Consider the following 22,584-nt stretch of genomic DNA (forward strand, 5'->3'; position numbering starts at 1 on the left):
GTAGTTGTGGCAGATACTGGTGTCACACAAATGGCACTCGTGCCAGTGGCATGTAAGAAGCACCTTAGTGAGTGCTGGGTCTCAGAGAGGCAAAGTGGCTGGTGGCACATGAAAAGCTCCTTTCAAATTTTGTGCCTCATGCTTGAGAAGAAAACCCATCAAGCCAAGTGAAATTGTAGTTGTGGCAGATACTGGTGTCACACAATGGCACTCGTGCCAGTGGCATGTAAGAAGCACCTTAGTGAGTGCTGGGTCTCAGAGAGGCAAAGTGGCTGGTGGCACATGAAAAGCTCCTTTCAAATTTTGTGCCTCATGCTTGAGAAGAAAACCCATCAAGCCAAGTGAAATTGTAGTTGTGGCAGATACTGGTGTTACACAAATGGCACTCGTGCCAGTGGCATGTAAGAAGCACCTTAGTGAGTGCTGGGTCTCAGAGAGGCAAAGTGGCTGGTGGCACATGAAAAGCTCCTTTCAAATTTTGTGCCTCATGCTTGAGAAGAAAACCCATCAAGCCAAGTGAAATTGTAGTTGTGGCAGATACTGGTGTCACACAAATGGCACTCGTGCCAGTGGCATGTAAGAAGCACCTTAGTGAGTGCTGGGTCTCAGAGAGGCAAAGTGGCTGGTGGCACATGAAAAGCTCCTTTCAAATTTTGTGCCTCATGCTTGAGAAGAAAACCCATCAAGCCAAGTGAAATTGTAGTTGTGGCAGATACTGGTGTCACACAAATGGCACTTGTGCCAGTGGCATGTAAGAAGCACCTTAGTGAGTGCTGGGTCTCAGAGAGGCAAAGTGGCTGGTGGCACATGAAAAGCTCCTTTCAAATTTTGTGCCTCATGCTTGAGAAGAAAACCCATCAAGCCAAGTGAAATTGTAGTTGTGGCAGATACTGGTGTCACACAAATGGCACTTGTGCCAGTGGCATGTAAGAAGCACCTTAGTGAGTGCTGGGTCTCAGAGAGGCAAAGTGGCTGGTGGCACATGAAAAGCTCCTTTCAAATTTTGTGCCTCATGCTTGAGAAGAAAACCCATCAAGCCAAGTGAAATTGTAGTTGTGGAAGATACTGGTGTCACACAAATGGCACTCGTGCCAGTGGCATGTAAGAAGCACCTTAGTGAGTGCTGGGTCTCAGAGAGGCAAAGTGGCTGGTGGCACATGAAAAGCTCCTTTCAAATTTTGTGCCTCATGCTTGAGAAGAAAACCCATCAAACCAAGTGAAATTGTAGTTGTGGCAGATACTGGTGTCACACAAATGGCACTCGTGCCAGTGGCATGTAAGAAGCACCTTAGTGAGTGCTGGGTCTCAGAGAGGCAAAGTGGCTGGTGGCACATGAAAAGCTCCTTTCAAATTTTGTGCCTCATGCTTGAGAAGAAAACCCATCAAGCCAAGTGAAATTGTAGTTGTGGCAGATACTGGTGTCACACAAATGGCACTCGTGCCAGTGGCATGTAAGAAGCACCTTAGTGAGTGCTGGGTCTCAGAGAGGCAAAGTGGCTGGTGGCACATGAAAAGCTCCTTTCAATTTTGTGCCTCATGCTTGAGAAGAAAACCCATCAAGCCAAGTGAAATTGTAGTTGTGGCAGATACTGGTGTCACACAAATGGCACTCGTGCCAGTGGCATGTAAGAAGCACCTTAGTGAGTGCTGGGTCTCAGAGAGGCAAAGTGGCTGGTGGCACATGAAAAGCTCCTTTCAAATTTTGTGCCTCATGCTTGAGAAGAAAACCCATCAAGCCAAGTGAAATTGTAGTTGTGGCAGATACTGGTGTCACACAAATGGCACTCGTGCCAGTGGCATGTAAGAAGCACCTTAGTGAGTGCTGGGTCTCAGAGAGGCAAACGGCTGGTGGCACATGAAAAGCTCCTTTCAAATTTTGTGCCTCATGCTTGAGAAGAAAACCCATCAAGCCAAGTGAAATTGTAGTTGTGGCAGATACTGGTGTCACACAAATGGCACTCGTGCCAGTGGCATGTAAGAAGCACCTTAGTGAGTGCTGGGTCTCAGAGAGGCAAAGTGGCTGGTGGCACATGAAAAGCTCCTTTCAAATTTTGTGCCTCATGCTTGAGAAGAAAACCCATCAAGGCAAGTGAAATTGTAGTTGTGGCAGATACTGGTGTCACACAAATGGCACTCGTGCCAGTGGCATGTAAAAAGCACCCATTACACATCTCGGAGTGGTTGGCATTAAGAAAGGCCTCCAGCTGTAGAAACTCGACGGTGGTGGTGGTGGTGGTGATGACGACGATGATGCACAGGTGAAGCTGTGTGGTAAGAAGCTTGCTTCCTAACCATATGGTTCTTGGTTCAGTCCCATTGCTTGGTACCTTGGGCAAGTGTTTTTTACAATAGCTCAGGCCAACCAAAACCCTGTGAGTGGAATAGGTAGATGGAAACTGAAAGAAGCCTGTTGGATATACCCAAAATATGGTAGCCTGTACTTAACTATGAACAGTTGTAGAGTTAAAACTTATCTCAGAGTTGAAACCTAGCCATGGTGTTCTGATCTCACTGGTTTGTCACGTATCATTGATGCTGGGGTAAGTTTCTGAAAACATAATTTTAGGCCATAGCAAATTCATACCGAAGCTGGTGATTCTTGAAAAACATGTTATTCATAAATAAAAGAATGATTTATGAAACAAATTATGCAAAAGTTTTCTATTATTTTTTCTAAATATTCAACAATAAAACAGTTTGTTTATTTTTTAACTTTCAATGCAAAATGTGTCAGCAATTTTCTGTTTGATCTTTAGTGTGCCATAAATTAAAGAACCTCTGCTAGATTCTGTGTTCTTTCATTCGGATAAATAGGAACATAAATAAATATATTTTTTCCATATGTATCAAGTATTTAATATATATAAATAAATAAATATATATATACACATGTATGTATGTATATATGTGTGTGTGTGTGTGTGTGTGTATATATATATATATATATATATATATATATATATATATATATATATTATATATATATATGTATGTATCTGTCCTAAATATCCACTAATGCAAACATGAGATACAAGCATAAACATATTTTTTAACTGACTTTTCTTGTGTCCCATTTTCTCTTTTGCAATTTCTCAACATCAAATTCTTCAAATCTGTTAAAAGACAAACCACTTAGACATGCACAAAGAAACAAAATAAAATAAAATACACAGAATAACACATTACCACACCCATTCTGCGACCAGGAATGACTGGCCTACTTTGGAATCTAGGACTTGGCAATGCTCACTGTTATTGATGTCAAACAGGCCCAGCAGACAGTCAGGCTTTCTTTAATTTAATAAACACTATCTGGATTTTATAGAGTGTGTGTGTGTGTGTGTGTGGTGTGTGTGTGTGTGTTCTCACACTGATGTTTAATTCAATTTACTGCAGTTTAGGTTGAGAAAGTTCATTTTATTTACACCCACATTCCAGAGTTCAATAAGTTCAGTTGCCATGAGAGGCGAAGGATCTAACATTTCAGACTATTGCCCTATGTCTGGGGAGAGAGAGAGAGAGAGAAAGGGGAGGGGCCAGCAGCGTTTTTTGGTCCCCAAGCTAGTGAAATAATGTTTTATTTTATAGTTGCATGGAGACCCTAAAGAGTTGAGAGTTACCTTACTCATAAATTATCTTTCTTTAATTGTTAATGACCTCTGATGAAATGCTTTCACTCTTCCACATTCCCTGCAGGTGGGGGGGGGGCAGCAATCTTGATCAAAAGTCTGTAACACAGATCAAACCAGAAATTAATCACCAATCTACTTCTCATACAAAGACAATTTTAAAAATAATATAGAGAAAATCCTTGTTTATTTTGTGTCATTAATCATACCTGTGAGCATCACCCCCTCCTCCTCCTCCTCCTCCTCCTCCTCCTCCTCCTCATCATCATCATCATCATCATCACCACCATCATCACCATCATCATCATCACCACCACCATCATTATCATTTAATGTCCACTTTTCCATGCTTGCATAGATCAGACAGAATTTGTTGAGGCAGGCTTTTTTACGGCTGAATGCCTTCCCAGTTGCCAAACCTCAACTGCTTCCTCATAAGATTATAGTTCCCTATGGCCAGACATTTTTATTACAGAAGACTGGAAATGGACAACCCTGCTTGTGTGACAGTGATGCTCATTTACAACCACCGCGTGATGTCTAGACAAAGACACACACACACAAAACAAGCTTCTTTCAGTTTCCATCAACCAAATCCACTCAAGGCTTTTGTAAGCCTGGGTCTATACTAGAAGACATGTGTCCAATGGTGGTGGTGATGGTGGTGGTGGTGGTGGTGGCGGTGGCGGTGGTGATGGTGATGGTGGTGGTGGTGGCAGTGATTTTCCAGGCAAAATGTTCCAGTAACATTTTACTCAATGTCCAGTTCATGACAAAAGTTTAAGTGATTGAGAGCCACTGCCATGCCATAATGTATCTGAGGCTCCAGGTACCAATGTAGACCATCACAACTCCCTCCAGAGAACAGCAAGTCCCTTATAGCATGCTGAAGTGGGCAGAAAAATAATCTTTAATAACAAACAACACTTTTCACCTCTTAACATTTAAACCAGCTTTATCCAATCCAAATATTCTACTTGTTTTATCTTCAAACTAGCCAGATCCAGCTTCTCACACCAAGCTTACAATGTCATTCTAAATGTAAACAATCACATTATTGAAGTCATGAAGTTATGAGATAAATGCATGATAGCACCATCCGAATGTGGCTGATGCCAGCGTTGCCTTGACTGCCTTCCGTGCCTGTGGCACGTAAAAAGCACCAACTCATCATGGTCGTTGCCAGCCTCCTCTGGCCCCTGTGCCGGTAGCACATAAAAAAGCACCCACTACATCTCAGAGTGGTTGGCATGAGGAAGAGCATTGAGCTGTAGAAACACTGCCAAATCAGACTGGAGCCTGGTGCAGCCTCTTGGCTTCCAAGACCCCAGTCGAACCGTCCAACCCATGCCAGCATGGAAAACAGACGTTAAATGATGGTGATGAATGGGAATAAAAAGAAAATTCTATTTGAGAGAGAAACCTGAATGCTAAAGGGTTAATACTATTCTTTTACATTCAAAATACAAATCGTATCACAGAAAACACTAGCATCCATCTGACAGCTCCAAAATCTTCATAAACTACCAATCATCTACTTGGACTTAATGAATCAATTGTATGGGTTTTTATCAACAACTGATGTAATTATTTACAGCCAGGAAATACTCCAGAGTCGAAAAAAATAGTGAAGTAGAGAAAAGCACAGTGCCAAAACTGATAAGAGACATAAAAAGGATTCCTCAGACTCTTATGAGTATAAGATAGAGTTAGTTCCTATGATTGGTTTGCAAATGTCTGCAAGTAATTATATTGTAATATTTAAATGCCATAAGCAAGGATCTACATGGCAATTTTCCAAAGTTGTCAAATTGGTAAATCTAACATAATATTTCCGCAGAAATGAATGCAGTTCTCTTTACACAAAAATGGAACCAGATGTGTAATTTTAGTTAATTCTTTTACATTATTCTATTTATTTATTTATTTATTGTTATTTTTTGCATTATTTCATTTTATTTTTGACTTTCTTAATTTCGCTTTTTCTAATTCATCACTTTTCTTGAAAAACGAATCCTTCACCCCAACAACATCTTTGAGGAGGTGCCACAACAAGAATTTTTGCAAGGAGGAATATTGTGTTAATTGAAACAACAGTATCAGATCAATGGCAATTACTTCATAAACTGTGCAAAAACCAGTTTGGACAACATTTCTACAGCTGGATGCCCTTCCTAACGCCAATCGCTTTTGCAGACCCTGTTGAAGGCATCTTTCATGGCATCCACACTATAAAGAATACTACGCTGTACACACACACATGCACGCATGCACACACACACGCACACACACATCATTGTTGTCATTCTTATTGTCATCACTTAGCATCCATGTTCCATGTGAACATAGGTTGCATGGGTTGACACAACCCACTCTGCCAAGGACCGCAACATGCTCCATTTTCTGCTTTCATATGGTTTCTATAGTTGAATGTCCTTCCTAACACCCAACCACTCCATAACATTTAATGGGTGGGGTTTTCAGGCTACCAGCTCCAGTGAGGTTGTCATGTTGTTAGCGAGACTCAGGAACCCTAAGGGAGCATCTTTATGCAAGGAGGTGAGGGGCAAAAGATGGATAAAGCTAAGAGAAATACTGGCTTCATTTCTTTCCAGTCATCTCAAATCCTCAACATTTAAAGCCCATGTTTCACCACACACACACACACACACACCACACACACACACACACACACACACACACACACACACACAATAATGAAGTGAAACAAAATGTTTTGATATTGCTTAACACACAGGCTTCAGGTTTGCATTTTACACAACAGGAAATGCTTCAGTTACACATTTGACTTGAGCTCAACATTCTGGTACCATGCACTGCTTCTTAAGGTAATATGAAATATACATATATCATCATTGTTCAACGTCCATTTTCCATGCTAGCATGGGTTGGATGGTTCGACTGGGGACTGGGAAGCCAGGAGGCTGTACCAGGCACCAGTCTGATCTGGCAGTATTTCTACAGCTGGATGCCCTTCCTAATGCCAACCACTCCGAGAGTGTAGTGGGTACTTTTTATGTGCCACTGGCACAGGGGCCAGAGGGGGCTGGCAACGACCATGATTGGTTGCTGCTTTTTACATGCCACTGGCACGGAAGGCAGTCAAGGTGGCACTTGTATCAGCCACGTTCTGATGGTGCATTTTATGTGCCACTGGCACCAGGACCACAACTACAATTTCCATTTGATTGTGATTTTGATGAAATATATATGTATCTATGTATATAGTATGTAGGTATCTATGTATATGTATGTAGGTATGCATGTATGTGTATGTATACTACTACCATTACTTAGTTATGAGGATGTAAACAAACCAAGTGGTGTTTGAGGGATATACACAAAGACCACACACACATCTATACATATAGATGTGTGTGTGTGTAACGATGTCCTGCTTCAGTTGGCCTACCTGAAGAGTAAAGTAAAAAGTTCTGTTTCAGTCTCCTTGTTGAATGATGAAGCTGGTTTAAACCCCTAAAAATTCAAATTGCTCCATCAAATCTAATCCTTATTTATTCACATTGTTTCCGAATTAATCAAGCATTATCTTTTGGCTTTGAGATTTCAATGATGTGATTGTTTATTTTTAGAATGACATTGTAGGGTAGGTGTGAGGAGCTGGATCTGACCAGTTTGAGCATAAAACAAGTTGAGGCCCACAAATGGTTTGTTGAAATGCTGAGACAGGAGACATTTAAATATCAAATATTAAGACTCCCTTTGCTTCCGTAGGAAATATATTTAAATGATTCAGAGCAGATTAGTCTGGCCTCATAGTGGTCAACTGACTTCTTATCAATTGCAGCCAAATGTCCTTTGAATCGTGTCTAAGAATTTTTAAAGAAAGAACGCAGTGGATAATATAGCCCTAGGTACATTATCTCTAAAAAGAACAGGAGTCTGTTATAACCCTGACACATTTGATTCTCAATCTGCTTGATCAAAGCTGAACTTCATTGACCCAGAAATTTTGTGCTTTTTTTTTTTGATGGGGGTGAAATCTTTCCAGAACAATGTCACAAAGACTGTCAGGTGAAATTGAAGGGAAGGAGACACAACTGAATAGAAATAAAATGAATTTTAATAAAAACAAAAATGTTACCATGGAAACATATGATTATCTCCATTTCAGTTTTATACTCAAATGGAAATGAATATTTGACCCTTGATTAATCAAAAGGAAAACAAAAGGAATATTTTTCATCTTTTTTATTTGTGATGGTTGACAGTGGGACAATAATATGGTGACAGCCAGCTGACCAGAACCAGCAAACGATTTGTATAAGGTCTTTGCAATGCAATTTAATGTGTTTGATAGAGAGAGAAACCAATATCTAAAATGAACCGTGTTACTATCAACCTATGCACGTGTGTGTTTGTGTGGCTGTTCTATTTCTGCTTTGAGTATTTCAATGGATTTTACACAACCTTCTCTTACAGCCATCAATATCTGAAATTTTTTTTTAAATGTCTCCATATATCTCAAAGATATTCCTCTTGCATTTGTCCTCCATTTTCCATGGAATCTGTGGCTTGCCTAACATGACACATTGAACAGAACTGGGTTGTCTAAATTCATATTCAAAATAACTGGCTAAAAAAATAGAAAACAAAATAGAAAATGGTTTATTCTGCTCGGCAATTTAAAAAAAAAAAGTTATTTAAACTGCCAAGCTTCACTAAGATCTGAGACTCCCAAATGAACGCAAAAGTAGTGAAGCAAATAGAAAAAGAGGAAATTAGTGAGAGATAATTGTTTGCTGATTGAATATATTGGATGTGTAGATAAGATAATGGTGATGCACTGGAATCTATGATTAACACCAATTTCTAGCTCTTTGGAAACGAAGCCAACTCTTTTACAAGAACAAAAAAAATTAACGAAGAACAACGCCATTGAAACACTTAAGGAGTTGCATAGTTTAGATGTGGCATTGTGTGATATAGACTGCACACACACATGCACAAACACACGCACATGCAGGCACACACACACTCATACACAAACAGACACACACACACATGCATTACGGAGCAGAAGTGATAACTTACAACACCAAATCTTCGATTTCCTTTCCATGAATAGGAGGTCTTAACCCCAAAATATTAAAATATTAGATAAAAGCACAAACCATTGTCTTATCTTAATTTCTTATAACTGACATTGTTTTAGCTTTTCAAGAAAATAAAAACACTTAAGAAGTTATTATTTAAAAGGCTATAAAAAATATCTCCATAGATGCAAAAAGATCTATTCTGATCACTGTTACATCGTTTTGTCTTGAAAATAGAAAGGTTGCAGGATCAGACTCATTGCTCTCAAATGTTTATTGCTTATATTTATGTTTTATTCTCTCACTCTCTCTCAAACTCTTTTACTCATTCTCTTTCATCTCCCCCTCCTCTTCTTCCACTCTGTCCTTATTTTCTTTCTTTCTCTTCATTCTCTTCCTCTTCATCTTGCTGCTATACGTTTTGACAACTCACTGACTAATCAAAATTTCTGTATTCTTCTTCTTCTTTACAGAAAAAGCCATTGTTTGTGGAATCCAGTGCAAATGTAACAATAGAAGCCAGAGACAAAACTGGTGCTGTAACGAACCAATTAATTATAGGTGAGTACTAATCATAGCAGGGCTTCCACATATGGTGTGACTGAGGAGAGTGGAATACAAGACAACTTGCCAAAAGTTTGATGGTTTCTATTTTGTTCACCAAGAGTGTCACCAACAAGAGCCAAAGAGGTCACAGGTGACAACTGGAACCAATGTAGCCCAAATCACTACAAGGAAAATTGGAACCAAACTAACCTAGGTCACTAAGATGTAAATAAGGGACTAAAGGGTCCCAGATCAGCATAAATAAACTAAAGGGGCTGAGTCTACAAAAATAGGGACCAAAGATAAGACAAAAATAGGGACCAAAGCAGCTAAGGTCATTGAGGTGCAAACTGAGACTGATCACTGGAAGTCAGTCAAGAATGGAAAAATTACTGAATAATTTCCTTCAGTTATGGTATTAGGTTGTTATATCTACTTGTGTGCATTACAATGTACACATATAATAATTTTTCATAGATCTGGTAATAAAGACTATGCTTCAGATCATAGTTAAATTTTCATCTGCACTGAGGAGGTCAAATAAAACCAAAACATAACTGAAGTTGTTTCTGTATCTATAAAATTAATGTTTCCCTCGCAGAATATTTGAGATTTTGACATCCAGAGTCGTCTCCCCTGCATCTTTTGAGGTAAATGGAATCAGTGACTCCATGTTTAACTACCTCTCCTTAATCAAGGTAGAGTCACGAGTGATTAAAGCTACCAAGCCCACCACTACAAAACCAGATCCGTTAATGTTAACATATTCAACTGGAAGTTGATATTCATATATTAAAAGCAAAGAACATTAACTATTTAGACCAATAACTGAATTATTTTAATTTGGTTAGGCCAGTATGGGAGACAACTCTAAACATGTTGCAGTCTTATGACCATCCTCAGCTAAAATACACTTGACAAAAGTAGAAATCACAAAATAAAATTGTTTGCAGATTAAATTAGGCTCAGATATGTGAACTGCTTAAAAAGGTAATGGTTAAAGTTAATCTTAGCATTTCAACAAATGGAACATTACAACAACTATAGTTCGGTGAATGAAACGGTGCCTGGGAAAATGAAAAACCTAAAATCAGCTTCAAAATGTGCCATGACAAATAATAATGTTCCTTGATAATAACTAATGTTATTTTCACTTGTTGAAATAATTAATGTCAACCAATGAGCTGATATTGCCTTGCTATCATCATAGACACGTTCCCAATTCGGAATTTAATAATTCAGTTCGCTGGCGGTGATGATGATAATGATGGTGATGACGATTTCTTTTGCAGGTAACAAGTGTCCAAACTATTGATAACAAATATTCCAAACAAGAACATTCCATTCCATTATTCCTCTTCACTTTTACTCTCTTTCACTCTGTTATTTGTTTTCTAAATCAATTTCTACTTAAAATATTTGTTTAAATTCAATTTTGTTTGTTTTCTTTTGTGTTTTAATTTTTCTTCTTGTAATTTCCTCAGGAGAGAACAACATAGAATCCAGAGGTGATAGATTTGAAATCAAAGACAAAAAAGGACGAGAAAGTTTGGTTATTACAAGAGATCATATAGAACTGTATCGCAGTAAATTAGTACAAAAAGGTCAGAAATTTTAACAACAGCATAAACATCAAATCTTCTTTGCTCTGCTTCTCTGCTTTCATTGATTTTTCTTCTGACAGTGAAGCATTCATATGTTAAGGGTTAACGGCAGATTTGATGTTCAAGTCACAGATAATTTTCATGCTATTCTGATGGTATTTAATTAAAATGCATTAAAGTAAATGTGTCTTTGCACCACAATTAACTCTTAAGAAAACATTCAACTGTGGAATTGTTTTTAAATGCAGCACAAGGCCAGCAATTTAAGGGAAGGGGTTAGTTGATTGTGATCCCATCATCAATGATGACTATATTTTATTGACCCTGAAAGGAGGAAGAGCCTCAGTGGGTTTTGAACTCAAAATGCAAAGAGCCAGAATAAAAACTGTAAAGGATTTCTTTGGACATTATTTCCTCTCAACAACTTTGAGGCTCAGACTTACACACAGGCAACGGTTGCACTTTCTGGCTCGAAGCACAACTCTTGGTGCTTCTCTTTGTGAATCTGTGAAATGGCACAGAACAGGAATCACTGTGGTCTTTGGAAGTCATTTGGTCTGTCATCTCCATATAGACTCCAGCAGATGATGTGATGGGTTTCTCTTGAAATACATCACACACACCCACGTGCGCACATACACTCACACTCACACACACACACACACACATGCACACACGCACACAAAAGATCTTTTCTAGGGAAGTAGACATTAAAGCGATGATGATAATGATGATGATGATGATGATGATGGCAACAGTGACAACGACGATGATGGATGAATGAATGAAATAAGAGAGAACCAATCAGAAGAGAACAGGCTATCAGAAGAGAACCAATCAGAAGAGAGCAGGCTATCGGATAAAAACCAGTAAACCAGAATACAATATTTGATACTAAATTCCAAGCTGAAACTTTTCTGTAAAATAACGCTTCAGCATTGAAGCAAACCAACTTTTCTTTAAAAAGAAGGAAAATATATGATTAAACCTTTTGTTACTATATTTCTGTTGAGATGCTCTGTGTTTCTTTCAATTACTTAAATATAACAAAGAATTTAGTAAAATGACTTAGTTATCATTAAGTTAGTGTTAGGAACATAAATTGTGACTAAGGTTTGGTGGCAGATTTTAATTCAGAACTTTTGAAAACAAGACATTTGTACTACAGGGCCAGAGCCGGTTTCAGCCGGGTTGGTAACAAAAGGGTTAAAGAGAAGCCAGAACATTTCGAATCATTTAGTGAACGAGAGGGAAACATCAACTGTTGGTTGATGATGTCTGACAAATATTCTTTAACTTTTACCATTGCTCATACGAATCTTGTAAGAATTTCATTCACATCTAAGTGCGTTGTACTTAAGGGCAACCCCTCTCAAAACATCAGCAACATCAAGTGAAGGAGATTCAAAATTCTATGATTGCCATCTTAATTTTAATTTAGTACAACAATGTCTTACGTATATTTTTAGAAGAGATGGAGATGCGACACACACACACTGGCAATAAGGATCAAGAAAGATGAAACAGTTTTCATCCAACATTTGAAACCCTTTCATAATCCAAGACTGTGTAAAGAATTAAAATTCTACAAAGTATCAAACGAGAAGAAAGTTTAATTCATTCTTTTCTGCTCTAGGCACAAAGCCTGAATTTTTTTTTTTTTGTGGGGGTGGGGGGCAGTCGATTACATCTACCCCAGTACACAACTGGTACTTAATTTATCGACCCCCAAAAGGATGAATGGCAAAGTCGACCTTGGCGGAATTTGAACTCAGAATGTAAAGACAGGCAAGATACCATGAAGCATTTCACCCGGCATGCTAATAATACGGCCAGCTCACTGCCTTGAAAGTTCAATTTATTAAATGGCTGAAGTTGGCATCGTACGACCTCTGTCAGACTGAAAATACCTAAGAAAAAATAATTATTTTAAATCTGCGAACAAACCATTACCTACCAATTAAAGGAAAGATTATTCGAAAGAATCTAAGAACATTTCACTAATTTACTGAATTAATGAGTTTGTTGTTGTTATTGTTGTCATTCCACAAAATCCTTTCATTTCACCTTTGTGGAAAACTGTTATATAAAGTATTGTCCCCGTATGTCAAGTATAATCAGTTATCAAGTGACTTAAGATATAATTAATTACTTTAACTTGTTAATTAACATATGATTGAAATGAAATGTAACATTATTCCAATGACTGCTTTTGCCTATGACCAATTAAAAATACACTTCAGTTTCACTTCCAGATATATTTATCATTTCCGAATTCCTTTTTTTGAAAACACTAAATGCCTAATTCAAAAAGAAATTCAACATGCTACATCTTTTTGCCAGGAAAATGTGGAATCGGTTTTAGACATAAACAATTGATATATTGGTATGACTGAGTCTTGAGACTAAAAGGAAGGTTCATCTAATTTCGAAATTTAAACTTGAGAAAAATTTGTCAAAAAAACAGAAAGCAATGAATTAAAAAGACTCTTATCTAAATTAATGACGGAATAATTTTATTTAATTACCATTTATCATTTCCTTATTTATAACCCAGTTCTACTGATAAATGGATTCTACTTCTTTGGTTTCTTTCCCAAGAATATTCTTTTTATTTATTTTTGTTCTGTTTACGAGAAACAAAAATAAAAAACAGGACCAAAACAGAAGTGTTTTTATTTTTTTTTGTTTGCAATTAGAAAAAAATGATAAATTCTTATTTAATTTATGAAGCCATAAATATAAGTGAATATGAGTATTTCAAATGACCAAACTGTTTATCTGAATGGATGAGGATGTGTGAAGAGGATGTGTGAAGGCTATTGAGAGGCTAATGGAACAAAACTGTGACAAAAAGAACACAAGACATTTTCAGCAGACACATTTAAATATCTAATAAACTTCTACCATGGAGCCATGGATATTCTGTGACTATTTGATGATGGTAGCTGTTTAGTATTATCTGATGACTTCATGGAAGGTATGAAACATGTTTAGGAGGAAACATGGAGGATGCAGGCTTGCTTTTGGGATCAACATCATCATCATCATCATCATCATCGTTTAACGTCCATTTTTCCATGTTGGCATGAGTCAGATCAAAGTTTATTGAAGCAGATTTTCCATGACTGGATGCCATTCCTGTCACCAAGCATCACCTGCTTCTAAGCAAGGTGATATTTCCCCAGGGATGGTCATGTTTCTGCAGAACATTGGGAATAAACGACACTGCTTCTATGACAGTGGCGCTCATTTTACCACTGTCATGCAATGTCAAGACAAGGAGGCACGAATGCCCCCCTGCCATATATATATATATAAATATATATATATAGCCCAAAAGTAAGTTTACTATTATCACGTAGGCATTTTAGATTTCTTTTAAGACATTTTATTGCATTTAAATTTATATCCTACAAATTGAAAAGGGAGCTTGAAAAAATTAACTAAATTAGCAGAGAATAATGGTTTCATTTTTTTATATAATTAAGATATAAGCTGTTAATATATGAATGCGAAAGAGAGATAGGTGAATAACTGTAAGCCTACTTTTGGGCCACCCTGTATATATAAGTACCCAATGCATTGAGGGCTCATAGGGCAAAACACTTGAAAATCACCCAAAACTGTTTCCCTAAACTCCATAACTTGAATCAAAATCCAAATGAAGCCAATTCCATTATAATATATTTTCTTTTTGTCTTTTCAATCCAGGCAAAGCCATCTTTAATGGTTCCATTGAAACACCAACAGTGCATTCGCCAAACAATAGACCCTTGCTGTAAGAAAACGTTTTCTCATTGTTTTTCAATTATTATTTTGTTATTCAAACTCCAAAATATAGATTTTGGCTAATTTTTAGTTTTGTGTGAGTGTTTTTCTTTTTTACAATTTTGTCCTGCATTAGTTTATATCTGGTACATGGGTATGCAGGTACATGGGTACATGGGTATGCAGGTACATGGGTACATGGACATGGATAGGATAGTACAGTTAAAGTTTTTGTCCAACCTGCTTGGATTGTTGTTACTTTTTGGCTTCTTCTCAACTCTGATTGGTTACCAGTCATGATGATGTCATCTTATCTTTCTAGAACTACATTATCCAATGTTAATTGTTGTTAGGGACACCATATTTCAACATAGACTGGGGATGTGTTTGGTGTGTAAACTGGTGTCACCCATTGTGGTACATGGAAGATATCCAAGCACTGTGTGCATGGGTGGTGAAAGGGTTTTTGGTGCCGCAGAAGCAACTAGAACTTCTGAAATATGGATGATACACCCATTACTTATCTTTCAGTAGATAAGAGTTGTAATTCCTCTCCTGCGATTCCCTCACCCTCTGCACCACACCCCCATTGTTAAATCCAAAGTGTTTAAAGGTTTTCAATTATTTTCATTAAAATAAATAATAATTTCTATTCAATTTTTTTTATTATCTAGAATTGAAGCACCAGACGGCCAAGTGAAGCTGGTTGGTCACACGGGCGTTAACTTAATTTCAGCTTCAGGAAAAGTGGAGTTGAAGAGTTCACAGGACATCAGCTTCCATTCTGGTAAATCTTTTGTAAGTAAAAGACCATATTGTTTTTGTTTAGTCCAAGATCAGCCTTCATCCAGCTGATCTGTGACTGAGGACATTCCAACCACAATGGCATTTTTTCCCAGGACCTTTGTATATCTTGTATGACATTATTCCATATCTCCTTTGTTTTTATGATAGTAAGATATAATTTAAGGGAGATTTCTAGCAGACAGAGAAATTGTAAAAAAAACTCATTTATTAAACCCTGTTGCTATAACTACTTTACTCAGAGCCTCCTGATCAAAGCAGTTATGTTACATAGACATACGCAATGAAACTTTGGTTTACAAACAGCTCTCATCAAAAACAAATCAGTTTATGAACAATTTTTGGAACATAAAACATCTGAGGGTATGACCAACGTCTTGAGTAACAAACACACAAGCTGACAATGGCAGCTGGCAACAAGCTGTGAGTCTCAAACGCATCAGATGGCATCGAACTTTCACTCAGTGCATGTCTCTGCAGGAATTTGCCAAGCATTCTCTTGAATTTCTTAGAGAAAAAAGTGGTTTCCTATGGAAAAAGTGGTTTCAGGAATGAATTAAATTCATAAGCCAAGATTCCACTGTATATAGCCATAGGCTTATCAGAGACATTCATAGGTATATGTTACATGGAGACATACACAGAGACATCTGTTGATGAGACATGGCTCTAAGATATTTCTTCCAAGTTGTCTCCTCTTTGTCTATGTTGACATTTAAGTGAAACCTATTTTGTTTCTTGTGTTACATTTTCCTTTGCTTATATGAGAGGAGGTTATGCTGTGAGCTTTTGTTTTTACAGCTGGATGCCCTTCCTATTGCTAACAACTCAGCTGAGTAACCTGAGATACAGGATAATGTCTGTAAGAAGGTCGGTTGTTGTCCAGCACTTTCAATCATTGTACGTCCACAATCAAATGTATTTTGCCAGAATCTGAAAATAGGGGTTAAAATGGATATTATTGTTGTGTTTTGGAAGGTGCTGTGATACAACCATTAATGATATATTAATACATTCATAGCAAAGAGCATTAAAAAACAAACAGGTAATATAAAAATTATCTTCAGTTTTTCAACACATATGGGAGGTAATTCCAAATATGTTTAAGTCTTATTCTAACTTCATCAGCAGAGCATTGACTTTATTATACTTACCAAAGCATTGATGAAGGAGTCACCAAGAAATCTGAAAGATTATTTACTTGTTATTTTGCCAAATGCAAGAGACAACATAGGACATGTTTCAATTTTATGATTAACTCATCAGTGAACCATAAATTTTACCATACTTGTTGGAATAGTGATAAAAAAATAATTAGGTAAATATACAATATTGTACATTTGTAAGAAAACAAAATTGTTTGGAAATGAAATAATTCAATGAAACTTTCCACACAAAGAATGGAAGTTATGTTAGTAGCAAAGATTGAAACTCTAACTTGATACAATTATATAGCAACCATTGATGATAAGTATATTTTAGTTGCTTTCTTTAATTTATATTTATTCTATTTTAAATTTTTTTTAAATATTGCTTTATTTCTTCTTTTTTTTTTTTGACAGATTTCATTTGATGCCAAAGGTATTTACCTAAAAAATTTGAAGATAAATCGAGACACAGGTGGCAATTCTACCAACTTTAATGCAAAAGTCTTCCAGTTGTGTATGTGCAATACAGGCCGGTTATTCCTGGCACCACCAACAGAAGAATGTATGGCAACAAATGATGCCTGTCGAAGATAACAAGATTTCACTAACAAATCTCACTTCCTAATCACATAAACTTCTTACTTGAGTGTTTCCCAGCATCACAAGCACCGGAATATTTCTATGCTGCATAACTCATGTGCCTTCATTTCTATCACAAAACACACTGCCCATAAAAAAAAAGAAGGATATATATATATATATATATATATTTGCACACTCCTGCACACACATATATATTATAGTGTGTGTATATATATATATATATAATATATATATATATATATATATATATATATATATATAATCATATGTATTATATCATGTTATGATATATATAATTATTATTCATTACTATTTCATTAATCAAAGTTTCTTGCTAAAAGGACATCATTGTGTTTTTTGGGAACTTAAAAGTTATGAAACAGTAATTAATTTAATTATTATGTTATAATAAGCACATTTCTCCACAATATGTATTAAAGTGCTCTTTGATATTATTTTGTAATACTACTTGCAAATATATTGCATATACATATATATATATATACACATATATATACACACACACACACACCACACACACACACACACATATATATATATATATTACTTATATATATTTATATATACATATATATTACATATATACATTACATATATGCATTACATATATATATATACATATGTATGCATGTATGTATGTATATAAAAGTTATTTGTGCATTAATAAGGCTACCATTGGTTTCATGCCAGGAGAAATCTCTCAGCAATTTTCAAGCCTGCCACCGAGATGGGGACGATTAGCAATGTTCATATGTGGCAGGCTTGATATTTATTTAGAGATTTCTCACTGCATGAAACCAATGGTAGCCTTGTTAATTTACGAATAAAGAATATTTATCTGCCACTGATTGTTGAACACTCATCCTGACTGTTCAGTATAAGCGTGTGTGTGTGTGTGTGTATATATATATATATATTTATACACATATGGTGGTGGATCTCTGTCATTTGATGATGATGGTGATGATTCAGTCGTTTGATCTACTGAATTATCTGCTCCTGCATTAAATATAAGTGGTTGAGTATTCCACAGACAGATATACCTTTAACATATTTGTCAGTCAGAATCAGTGTGACAAGGCTGTGCCTTTTGAATTACTGGTACCAAACCAACAACTGGGTTTCCGTACAGTCTCTGTCCAGCCAGTTTTTCTCGTAGGATATGAGCGGATGAGAGTCATTAGAAATGACATTTTCCCAAGATGGCGCACACCGAATTCAAATTCAGGACTTCATGGTTGCAAACAGTGAACTTCTTAACTAATCAATCATACAATGCTTACACACACATACACACACGTGCACACACACACACACACTCCTAAATACTCATATGCCCAGATACATGTACATACATATATATACACAGACACAAAATATACCTTAAAAGCCAGAGAATTGTTCTGGTTTTGAAAATAAAATACCATTAACGGACTTTTTTCTTGTTTTTTTCTTCTCAGCCTCCTGTGTAAAGGAGAGGAGGGGAAACTAAATATAAAATAAATACTAAAATACTAAAAATAATAATAACGATAACAAATGATGAAATACCTTGCTACTGAACACTTGAACAAGCAAGACAACAATAACAACAACAACAATAACAAGAAAGATTGGACTAAAATCTAACAAAAAAACAAAAACAAACTTTGTGTGTTTGAAATAAATAAATTTTTAAAAAACAAAAATAAATCTTGTCTAATTATGAAAACAATAAGTTCATTGAGTAATTAATTAGTCGATCCCCCCCACTCACTTGCACTCCTGTTTCTCTTTGTATTTTGGAGAAAAAGAAAAAAAAAGCATTGTACGGATTTTATTATTATTTATTTATTTATTTTCTTTTAAACTCTGTGTTTTGAGGCCATCCATCAGAATGGTTTGAGTTCCAAAGCTTTGGGTTGATTGATGCCATTGAAACTGAAGGGACTCAGTGTTTCATCCACCGGAAACTTGTAGCCAATAACAAATATTATTGTTTACTAAATGGAAACTGTAGAGAAACTTAGTGTATATGTGTGTGCATGTGTATACACACACAAACACACACACACACATGTATATATATATATCAGTGAAAGACAACACATCATAAGGAAATCTATATATATAAAACTCAACTTGTGTGTCTGTGTGTTTAACTTCCCGGCACATCTCCTCCTAGCCAACAAATCGTAGAACCACCAAAAATGGGTCACTTAAAGTTTAGGCAAATGAAAATTGAACTGCGCTATTTCTGTTCCGAAATTCATCTCACAAGTGCAAAAATCGATAATGTGTTTGTTTAGGCCTTATCCCATGCATTGAATAGTGAACTTTACTCAGTCAGCTGTTTGACGTGAACTGTGTTCACCACGCGTGCAAGCATGCGTAAATTGCATGAAAAATAAGAAATCAAGATATAAAAACGAATCGCCGTAAACATTGTAGAAATTCGGCAAAGAAATGAATTTTCGGGATGTAGCCTGGAGGGTTTTTTTGTATTAATCGTTTGGACTTTGTGATCACATACCAATTGTTTTCATAACATTTTTAACGCTTTGAATTAAATGTAACCATTTTGTGTTGAGTCTGCAGTTTGAATCACTTTAACCAAGTTTTAGCAGGCCGGATTTTTGATCATCACGATACATCGCCAGCAACTCCCTGAAACTCTCCCCTGAAATCCCCGTTGAGAAATCTATATATATAAAACTCAACTTGTGTATCTGTGTGTGTATCTGTGTGTGTGTCTGTGTGTTTAACTTTTGGATCTACCAAGTTTCATTATTAAGGATGGAAAGTAGTGTGTAGCAAATCTATATATATAAAGCTGAAGTTGTCTGTGTGTGGCAGGTTTGGTAGCCTTCAACTAACACTATCTCCTTCGAGACCCTGCAGTGCAAGTTGACCAAAATTGAGAGTATGATAGAAGAAGGCTTGCTCTTCATTCTGTAGAAGATAAAATTCAAATCGGACCATGTTAACACCAAAAATTATTTACATCAATAAGGTGCTTTTTTTTCTATGAAAATCCCTATTTTTTACGAATTTTGACTGCTGTGTCACCATTTTTCGATGTATTTCAACTGGAAAAATGTTCACTTGAAGAGAATAAGTTGCATAATGCAAAATTTTTACTTTTCAAAAATTCCAATTCTAAAGGGTCGAAACAAACCCAAGCAACACCGGGTGATACTGCAAGTTATCAATAAAATGTTGGACAAAAATCCTTTATGTTATTTATTGCTCCCAAATTACAAAAACTCCTTCTTTTGTCTTCTTTGGAATGAAAAACCATTTTCAAAAAGGCTTACAGATTCTCAGCTGTGTCCAAGTCTCTCAGTTTCACAATCAGCTTCAGTAAGACAGGGGTCGGCCCCCAGCACCCCACCACAGTCAGGAATTAGCATCTATGATACACAACTACCGACTGTTGCTAGTTTCAAATACCTGATGAGTACCATCGCCAGAGATGGTGCCAATGACAGAAATCATGCCAAGAATCCAGAAAGCAAACCAAGTGCTGACAAGGCTCTGGGTGAAAGTTCTGCGGCACAAAGACATTTGCCTCTCTACCAAAGTGATGTTGTGCTGCCATCACACCTGTGTGGACATGAAGTGAAATAGTGCATTGCAGACATATGAAACACCTTCAACCATTTTACAACTGCTCTCTGCAAGGAGTTCAGTGAATCTGGTGGCAAGATGCTTCTCCGATCTGACAGTCTTGGACGGAGCCAACTCTACAAACATTGAAGTGAGGTTCATAAAAGCTCAGCTTAGATGGACCAGCCATGGGATCAGCACAGATAGATCCAGGATGCTGTGACAGTTATTCAACAGAGAACCGGAGAAGGACACTCATACCCATGGTCATCCAAGGAAAGGTAATAAAGACAATCTCAAGTCCAGACTGAAGGGAGCCAAACTTCAGCCCCTTCATCTCAAGCATACAACAGCTGGCAGGGCCAAATGGCACAACCTATGCTCCAAGAGCAGCAAACAACTTCCAAACTAAATGGTGTATGCTGCAGCTCAAGGAAAGCCATAAGAGGCACCAAAAGGTGTCTGCTCCTACCCACAACAAGTGGTGTTCCTTGCTCGACCTGCAACAGCGCATCTGACTTTGGTCTGAGAAGTCGTTGCATGAGCATCTGCAGATGTTGACCACACAAACACAATCCACCTTTCTTAAACTTGAGAGATTACCAATATATATATATATTGAGGTTATGAGAGGTAATGGTGTCAAGAAGAGCCAAAGCTGTGAGGTAATGCTGAGTAAGTGCTATGGACAGACTATAGTTAAGCTCCAGGTTCAGTGATTAAGGAAATGAGGAGTCAAACGTAGGTCATATATTAGCATGCGCATATATATATAAAATTAACAGAGTGAGATAAAAATCAAAGACTGTGAAAGATTTAAAATATCCCAGAAACAGCTGTAAGACCTTCTCTTTATAAATCTTTCACAGCCTTGGATTTTTATCTTATTCTGTTAATTTACATATATATATATACGTGTACATATATATTTATATATATATATATACACATACATATTGCTTAGACCTAGTGTTAGAATTCAATATTCATCTGTTCCGGAACAAAGCATCAATTGAGTACAGAGAAGAAATAAGAAAAGAAAATGACAAAGGAATAAGAAATTATGTAATGACCCTCGTTACATGATTTCTTGTTCCATTGTCATTTATTTAATCTCTCTCTCTCTCTCTCTCTCTTTCTCTCTCTCTCTAAATATATGTGTGTGTGTGTGTTTGAATGTCTATGTATCATCATCATCATCATCATCATTGTCATCGTTTAACGTCATATAAATATGCATGCATGTATGTATACACACAAACATACATACGCATATACATGCATACATGCATATGTACGTACATACATACACACATACATACACGCATGCATATTTACATGACGTTAAATGACGATGATGATGATGATGATGATGATGATGATACATAGATATTTAAACACCAAAAAGAAGGGTCAATTTAGTGTACCTGAAATCTCATCATTAAAGTCATTTTGCCTTTCACTCTGACATCAGTGAAATATATAATAGCAACAGACTAAACATTATAATTGAATTATTGCCATGCTGGAGCAGAAAGCCTCACTGCTTATTTCAGTTTCTTTATATGACAAAAACACAACATGGGCGTAAAGGGAGATAACTCAGTGAAACACTAACACCTGAGGATCCTTGCTTTTCATGGATGTTGGTGCTTATCCTGTATTAGTGACATAAACCTGTTTGATGCTGCAGTCAATGTTTTGGTCTATTAGTTTCCACACATGGTTGGCTGGTCTTCTGGAAGTTTTCTCATCCCGGTGTCGGATGGATGAAGCTACATTTGTGGTCCTA

At 36.7% G+C, this 22,584-nt stretch overlaps 1 protein-coding gene across 2 annotated transcripts in view; it reads left to right on the top strand.

Annotated features, from left to right (window-relative positions):
- LOC115218534 (zeta-sarcoglycan) overlaps positions 1-17,320 on the top strand; it is a 135,311-nt gene extending 117,991 nt beyond the window's left edge. For both annotated transcript variants that reach the window (XM_029788408.2, XM_036508537.1), the window contains exons 4-8: positions 9,181-9,268; positions 10,738-10,857; positions 14,572-14,638; positions 15,303-15,426; positions 16,995-17,320. In XM_029788408.2, the coding sequence (XP_029644268.1) occupies positions 9,181-9,268; positions 10,738-10,857; positions 14,572-14,638; positions 15,303-15,426; positions 16,995-17,174 (579 nt within the window). In that variant the 3' untranslated portion in view covers positions 17,175-17,320. The remainder of the gene's footprint in view (positions 1-9,180; positions 9,269-10,737; positions 10,858-14,571; positions 14,639-15,302; positions 15,427-16,994) is intronic.
- Positions 17,321-22,584: the final 5,264 nt, after the last annotated feature.

The sequence above is a fragment of the Octopus sinensis genome, linkage group LG13 (genome assembly GCF_006345805.1).
Source record: "Octopus sinensis linkage group LG13, ASM634580v1, whole genome shotgun sequence".
Lineage (NCBI taxonomy): Eukaryota > Metazoa > Mollusca > Cephalopoda > Octopoda > Octopodidae > Octopus > Octopus sinensis.